This window comes from Natrix helvetica (genome assembly GCF_964273705.1).
Source record: "Natrix helvetica genome assembly, chromosome: 5".
Classification (NCBI taxonomy): domain Eukaryota; kingdom Metazoa; phylum Chordata; class Lepidosauria; order Squamata; family Natricidae; genus Natrix; species Natrix helvetica.
In genome coordinates, this window is record NC_138551.1 from 26,160,533 (window position 1) to 26,169,356 (window position 8,824).

Below are 8,824 nucleotides of genomic sequence, written 5' to 3' on the forward strand. Positions count from 1 at the left end.
CTCTCCACAGTCGTCTCTTATCCAAGCTCTACAACTAGCTCTTCCCTAATGGTTAGGATCATATCTAGGAAAGCCAATCCCTTTCTCTCTCCTTCAACCTTTTGGAAAATGAAACAATTAGTGAGACCACAGAGCAATTTGTAGGATCTTGCAGTCCTAGCTGACTTGGTTTTCCAACAACCAAATAATAAAAAATCTTCCATTATTACTTTTTCTCTCATTAAAAATTCTAATATCCACAGTATTATCCAGAGCCCCTTTGGTTAATTTTTTTGCTCTTTGGATTGTTTTGTTTCCAGCTTTCTAATTGTCTATACATACATACATACACACACATGTACATATGCATACATGCATACATGCATACATATACACACACACACACTGTTCTTTCAATTTTTACATTTAAGCTGCCCAGAGTCACTATAGAGCCAGACAGCCTCAAAATTTCAGGCAGTCTCTGGGTTATGAATGTCTACCTCAAGGACAATCCCTACATACAAGCAGACTGCCTATTACTAAAATGGCAGAAAGTGAGTGTTACCTTTCTTTGAGAAAGTGCTGAAACTGCACAGTGCTCTCAGAAACCGCTGAATCCATATGTTTTTAATATACAGTCTGTTTTCAGGGGTTCCTGAAAGCACTGTGCTTCAGCACTTTGTTGGCTCAAGGAAGGTCAATGCTGTCCGCCATTTTTAGTAATAGGCAATCCAAGCTCTGACTTAAATACAAATTGAACTTATAAACAGTTAGGGAACGGAACTTGTTCTTAACCTAGGGAATGTCTGTATCTCCTTTCCTGTTGAATGGCCTATTGATTTTTATTAACTTGTATCCCTCAATTCTTGTGTTCCTTCATACTTGTTACGTTGTATTTGCCTTTCTGAATTAAGACTCGTTTTTCTTATTTTCCCTGAATGCTTTACAAAAAAAAATACTTGAGTTTTGTACCCTGACTTTTTCCTGCATTTGTTTTCACTCCCAGGCTTATTCTCAGTACTTTGCATTGTTACTATTTTCCAAACTCTTGTTTTCATTTCTCCAATATTCAGTTTAAGGCTTTCTAGATCAGGTTTACAAACACCTTTTTCACATTCTTCCCAGTTCTCATGAGTGCCTCTCTGGGAGAGGGGCGGTCTAAAAATCTAAGAAATAAAATAAAAAATAAATCTCAGAAATAAGACCCATTATCAAAGATGCACCTTTGAAGAAGTGCTTTGGAACATGCTGGAGGACATACAAAGTACACTTTTGAAGGATTTGCAAAAATCTAATAATAGATACAGATGTAGGAGAACATTGCTTCTCTTTAAAGCTGTAGTGGTATTATGGTAAATGTGTCAACACTGCAAATATATGCTGAGTCAATCATCTGCACCCTTCAGAAAAGTATTTGGGGAAAAAAATGATATTTTGCCAATCTCAAATGGTTATGCATCATGGTTTCATTTGTTAAGTTCTTGATTTATTATAATTTTTATAATAATTTTTGTGTTTTGTTTTATTTAAAAGCTCGTCCAAGTCTTTGGAAACTGAGTAACATATACTGGTAATCAAAGAAAAGCATACTGCAAAATTTTACATTTCAATGTCTCAAGAGAGACAACACCCTAATAAAAATAGCTACCATATACCTATGAAGAGGTTTTGAAACTGCTGCAATCATTGGAATTCCATAAGATTATATTTTCATCCAAATGATAAAACTAAAAGCAGATCTGAATGCACTCTGTCTTGATTTTTCTTCTCCATAAAATTATAGATAACTTTTTAATAAGCAGTATATTGAAGTCATGAATACAAAAGCTGGATCTCACCAATCCTATGATACAAAATAATTTCAGGTACTTTATAGTATTCATTATCACTGAACTCTTGCAACAAATAGTTCCTCATGCTATCATCATAATTAATAGTAAAAATAATCTTTATTTTATTTAACATGTACTTAATAAATTTGTATTGCCACAAAAATAAAACATTAGATCTCCAATCACTACATAAAATGCATATTTTCAAATAAAGTGTTCTATTTTTATATATTATTAACTATTTTTCTGAAATAATTGTAATATAAAGAAAGATCATGATTCTGCAGAACATCAATATTTCATATGATTATTATTTCATAATTTCAGCTTTCATACAAATTACTTGGTACTCTTATTTTGCTATATTTATTGTGGATATCAGGTTCACAAAATATTTGCAGTTTTATAACTCTATTGATATCACATAAAACTATAAGTATTTTTTAAATAAAAATTACTTATGAGCATTGGTAAGTACTTTTTACTTTATCTTAAGCAAAATATTCAAATGAACACATTTTCTAGAAATTAATACCCAACAACATGATTACTTTTAAATCTGATATGACCTATATATACTATCACCATGTATTTTGTATAATGGATGTTGTAACAAAACTGGTCTTATATCAAGTCTGAACAATACATACGGACAAAGGAACTCCAAGTTAAACCACAATATAAAAAGTATATCAAAGTCAAAATATTTCAATCTTTTGCGGTTACATTTATAATCTTGAAGTTAACATAAAATCACTAATTAGGGGTTTTAAGACTTGGAAATGCAAAGTGAAAAACATTTTATCTGGGCAATTGTTCTTCCAGGGCAAAACTACCTTCTTGATCTGCTTTTTGATCTTGATCTCTGAGACCGATATGACTTTCCTTGTGCTCTTGATCGGCTACGACTCCGTTTTCTTTTGGACCCATACGAAGAACTGCTGCTTGATCGATGCCGTCGCCTCAAATAGATATCAGCAGAAAACTCACTTACAAATGAATCGTATCTTTTTTTTGCATAATCACATAAGCTCATCTTTATAGTAAATATAGTAAAAAAAAAAAACCACCATGTACACTCCAAAATGTAGATAAAGTAAGCAAAAATAGTTATTAAAACTTTTTTCTTAGGCTAAATCCAACCTATCAAAACAATATACAAGTTCTAGAAGACCTTTGGACAACTCAAAAAGCTTAAAGAGACTTTTTAAATAAAATGATAAACTATCGAAAGATAATTTTAATAAAATGATGTAATGTTGGTCACTGGAAGAATTATTTAAAATGTATATAGGCACTTTGAATGTATGTTGGAAATCTAATTTATCATGCTGAGTGGACACGTAAAAAAGCTTATCTTAAAAAAAATTCAAATATGTAAATTAATTAAATGATGTTGAAGATAATATACAATAGAAACCAGAGATTTTTCCTCTGGGAGTGATGGACACGTAGTTGTAAAAACTAATGAAACTTAGTTTTTAGATATAACAGCAACAAGACTTTCATATGCACAAGATTTGGAAAGATTTGTCATTGCCTACATTTGAAGAGTGAAGAGTGAATAGTAAAGTTAATGGGAGTTGGCTAGAATGGCAAAATTGATAGCTTTAATTAAAGAAAAGACACTGATTACTTTTAATGCTGACTGGAAGCCCCGATGGATTTTTTGCACCAAATAAATGAAATTGTGATGTATGGATTTAATAGAAAAAAATAATAGCTAATAGAAAAATTGAAAGTTATGTTATGAACTTAGAGAAGGTGCTTACAGTAGCGTTTGATTTACAACTGGTCACTTAGTGACTGTTGTATGACAGAACTCCTAAAAACTACTTATGATAAACTCAAAGTTATGGCTGCTGCAGCACCCCGCACTTATTCACCCTTATGACAGACTTAAAAGATCAGAGCTCACTCATCACCCATCCAGCCCCACTGGATCTCTGCAGTCACTCATCCAGTCAAGGGAGAAATGTGGCTGGCTGTAGCATGTGTTAATCAGCTGGAGCTTGCAACCCCCTACTTTCCTTCCCTCCTAGCTAGCAAGGCAGACCAGACTGACTACAACTTGTAAGTCTGTCTATAACTTCTGGGCTCAAGGTTCCAAGTCAATCCTTTCAAGCTTGTGCAGGTGATCAAGAAGATAAGCAACAGAATGCACTGTCTTCATCAGCTTCTGTATATCCTTGGGTGCCACAAACTGAAAGTAACCCAATCTAACCATTCAAAGTTATCAGTGCTGGTATCCAGACTGGCCTAAATGTGAGATATTTTATTTGCAAAAATTATTAAAAGCAGACAAAATCATCAAACTTTGTGTGATACTCTCCAGAGAAAGCAGCAGGGTTCTGAGTATGCCCCTTCACAACCTAACTCAGCAAAGCAAGCCATGAGTTTTGCAAATACCCAGGGTAGAAAAAACTGTGACTTTGCTGTACATATTAACAGAGCAAAAGTGATGCTTTTTCTCATTTTTTTTTACAAATTCTGACTTGTATTGCTATTTTATTCTACAAAATTAACATAAAAACCACTTAAAAGTAAAACAAAAACAAATATAAGATTTTTACTTTAATACATCTCAGGCTTGAAGGATATGCATGATCTATAAATTCTATCAATCAATATATCCTCAAGAAATATATATTTGAAAGTCATATAGCATATTGTAATATCTGTTGTCTGTATTGTATAGATATCTTTTTGGACACTTACTGGCAATGAGATACTACTGATAAATTTTCAGGTTGAACATGGACTTCTATGGAAAAACTATGCACATTTCATGGATATTAGTTTTTTAGATTTTTTAGAAAAAATCCTGACATTAAAAGCTTAATAACTGTCAAAACTTTGTATTAAACCCTTTTCTCCAAATTTAAAAACTTATATCTAATTAAAACTAAATCAATGAATATTGTAAAGATTTAAGCTCTTTTCACTTTATAACATAAAACTATTCTCCACTGTGATTCATACTACTTTCATCAGTGCTTCTTGTGGAGAATATAATGTAGCTTCAGAGACAAATTAGTTCACAGCATGCGTCCTTGTTCCTCCAAAGTATATACTATATACTGTTCAGACTGCAGAACAGTGTAACAAAGTCAGTATGTACATGTACTGCTTACTCCTAGAACATCAGAGATGTAATAGAAGGAAATATGCTACTGGGGGCATATTAATAGACCTTTGATAAAATTTGAAACAAAGGAAATTGGGTAGCAAAAAAATCCCAGTACATACGCATATGCGCTGCACACACATAGACACACACAAACCACTCTAGGATATAAAGTCAAAATTTTGTTACTGATAAAATCATTCTGGAATTAGAGAACATTAGTTGATAAATATTTTCTTACTGTATTTGAGTAAAATAAATAACATATTTTCTCCACAAGATCCTTTCTCTGGGTCCTGCTTTTGGTGGTTCTTGCATTGTTCTTTCTTTTTAAATGTTTTAACAGCGCCCAAAGTCACTGGCAATTGACTTATATTTATTATAATTAAATTTATTATAAATTTAATAAATTATAGTTGGCTGCACAGTCAATCAGATGTTTAAACTGGATTTGGCATTTCTTTCCTCCTATCAAGTCCTTCCCAAGGACCCGGGATAGAAAGACATTGATGTTTGATGGTATTACTTTCTCTGTTTTATGGTTCCACCAGTTCTCGCTTACAGACAAATAGTACTTCTTGTAGATCTTCCAATGCATCATTGTGGCTACTTTGTTATGTTGTTGTTTGTAGTCAGTCTGTGTGATCTTCTTGCAGTATCTAACTAGGTGGCCCATTGTTTCTTCAACTTCTTTGCAGAGTTCATTGCACAGTCAAATAGATATTTAGATTAAATTTCTATCTATCATCTATCTATCTATCTATCTATCTATCTATCTATCATCTATCATCTATCTATCTATCTATCTATCTATCTATCTATCTATCTATCTATCTATCATCTATCTATCATCATCTATCTATCTATCTCTCTATCTCTCTGGTCCATCCCAGGAACCTGGGATACAGAGATTTAATTGTTTGATGGAATTAAAGGTATTGTTGCAAGATGTAAGCTATATTATTATCAAAAAGCAAAAGCCTTAGTCATTCTCCAATGCAAACAACTATCCCAACCTCATTCTGTCCCAGCACTTTCTGGCTTTCAAAAGGCTAAGTACTTAAATCATGTGACTAGGGATGCTGCAATGGCCAAACTTCAAGGACTGGTTTAAAGTCTTATTATTCAGTGACAACATAACTTTGAATGATCGTTGAATGAGTTGTTGGTAAGCAAGGACAAACTGTATGGATTCAGTTCTTTCTCTAAAAAATGCCATTTGTTTAAAAAAAGTTAATTAGGCAAATTATATAAACTGACCCAAGTAAGTTATATGAATGTTACAATTTATACATTTTTACCATCATAGAATCAAATACTGAACTATACCTGATTAATATTTAAAAGTTTCATTTACCAACAATTTTAAAACTGAAGTAATACCTTTTTTCATACGAATGTGAACGAAACTGGACATCTCGAGACCGTGATCTTGATTTTCTTCCTGACTTTTTATGGCTGTAACTTCTACTATCTGAAGAACTGCTTGAAGATGACCTTCTACGATGTTTCTTTTTTCTTTTGCTTTTAGTTTCTTCTTCAGTGTCTGATGAATGGCGACCCATTTTAGTAAGCTAGTTTTTACAAAAATTAGAAAACAATTAATAGAAAAGTGTATCATTACCAAATTTCTACTCCCTTGTCTTAAATTGAAACAAAAATCATACCTACTATCTATTTTCACTATATACGAAACACTATTCTCCAAAATATAATTATGCAAACTTTACCACTTTTGGAGATGACACAATGCTCTATGTAACCTTAAAAAAAATAAACTAAATGATCTTAGAATGTAAGTTTGTACACTCTTAAATCCTATTAAGCTCAACAGAACTTTATAAAATGGATAGACCAACTTGCATTTCATAGAAAGCACATAATTGTTAATGCAGTTCTAGTAAAACCTTATGAGGTACAAAAACGAAAAGAAACATTACTGGGAAAACTAAAAGAATTTGGTGCATTAGTAAATTTTAAGATTAACAAACAGAAGTTGAGGATATTAACAGAAATATGTAAATAATCTAAATTTGTGTGGCAAGGGAAAAAACCCACAAGTTAAGTATAAGGTATTACAGGTGCAAAGGAAAGGAGGATTGTGTCTACCTGATTTGAGAGTGGGTTTTGGATTTTGGGGTGTGTGGTGGTGGTGTGTGATTTGGTGTGGTGTGGTGTGGTTTGGTTTGTGCTGCTGAGAAATAGAAAGCTCTTAGACTCAGAACAACACACCCTGATATTTGGCATGGATCTTTATGGTATGACAAAGCCAAAGTTAATGTGGATTTTAAAAATCATTATGCTGGACATGCCACACTGAGAATACAGAATAGATATAAACCCAAGTTGTGCCCCAAAACAACTTTGTGGCTATCAGCAAAAGAAACATTTTATAGAGAGAAATAATAGGCAAACCCAAATGGGTAGCTTACTGAGATACTAGAATTTTGTCAAGGGGGGATACAAAAAATAAAAATCAAGAAGAATTGGTGACAGAAATAAATGGCTGGCAAATGTTTTTCGTAGCTACAATTATTAGAAAGATTTAAAACAAACAAAAGAGTTTATGGTTTTTCAATTAAAAAAGGATGAAATGGAATTATGTGTAAATGAAGTATATGCAATTGCTAAAATGGATAATCTTTTGTTTTTGAAATTTGAAATAGAACAAGTGAAAGAGTGTACAATGAAGTGTTTAGTTACAATATACAGGTGGAACAATGGAAACATACCTGGTTGAAAGGATTGAAATATACATATTATAATCGGCAGCTGGCCGACAAGTAAAAAAAAGCTAGAAAATTTTGGATTTTTGGACATATACTGATTCAGTGGATTTTAAAGATTCATAGAAAATGGAAGCCAGCGGTCTTTCTTTTGGGATTGATGGACAAACTGTTAGAAACAGCTTCGAAAGCAAAGGCGGCTCCGGGCCACCTTTCTTACCCAGAGGGCTTTTCTCAGCGCTTCGGAGAAAAGAAGCCCCTGCAAGCATCCTCCCTGCCCAGCAACTCTCCCCACCGCCTCAGCTGACGGAGGAAAAAGACGAGGAGCTGAAGGAAATGCCGGGATGTGAATACCGCCCCCCCCCCCACCAAACAGAGAGTTTCCATCGCTCGAGGAGAAGTGAACGGCCTACAAACTGCCAAGGCTACGAGCATTGCCTGTACTATACGGCTTCCCAGGCTACTAGACCGGATTCTGCCTCCTATATGCCCGAAAACCAGAATATGAGACTTTATGCCGGCTTTTTTTTAAAAGCTCCCTTAGTCCTCCGCCTCTTTTCGGAGCCCCACGGCAAACCACACATACACACACGCATCCCCGCACTCCGAGCCATTTACCTCAGGCGCCCGCGAGCCGGCTGAAGGCCTCCGTGCTGCCGGGCTTCCGTAGTTTGAGCTCAGCGCCTTCCTCCTCCAGACCGCCAGCCAGACCTTGCTAAGCCATCCCCGCGCTCATCCATCCACGTGCCCAGGCGAGGAGCGCCGAGGTTATCGATTGAAAGGCCGGCGTCTGAGCTGGTGGCGGCGCGGCTTTTTGCTTGGCGGCGTTGCTTTTTCTTTTGTTTTGGTCCCCCCCCGCCACCCCCAAGCAACCTCATTCAAATGAACACATTTTTAATCAAAGTCAATATCGGTTCATTTTTTATTTTTTGTACACCGGTTGATGGTTTTAGTGTGGTTTTTTGGTATGGCCTTTCTTTATACCCGGTGAGAATGAAATTGATCGGTTTTCATTGAAATCCAGAGCAATTCAAGGAGTTCACTATTTTCTGTCACACATATATTGCAGACCATTTCTGTTTGTTTGTTTTTAAAGGCATAAAATGAGGTGCTTTTGTTTCACGTACTTGCTGTTTACTGGCTTCACGGCTTGGGATTTG

The 8,824-nt window shown here is 34.7% G+C and overlaps 1 protein-coding gene across 2 annotated transcripts in view; it reads right to left on the bottom strand.

Annotated features, from left to right (window-relative positions):
• RSRC1 (arginine and serine rich coiled-coil 1) overlaps positions 1–8,441 on the bottom strand; it is a 164,618-nt gene extending 156,177 nt beyond the window's left edge. The window contains exons 1-3 of one of the 2 annotated variants that reach the window (XM_081955299.1): positions 8,283–8,440; positions 6,322–6,512; positions 2,648–2,773 (exon numbers count right to left, since the gene is read on the bottom strand). In XM_081955299.1, coding sequence (XP_081811425.1) covers positions 2,648–2,773; positions 6,322–6,503 — 308 coding nt within the window. In that variant the 5' untranslated portion in view covers positions 6,504–6,512; positions 8,283–8,440. Of the gene's footprint in view, positions 1–2,647; positions 2,774–6,321; positions 6,513–8,282 lie in introns of both variants that reach the window. The other variant, XM_081955300.1, reaches the window with a different exon arrangement.
• Between the last annotated feature and the right edge of the window lie 383 nt (positions 8,442–8,824).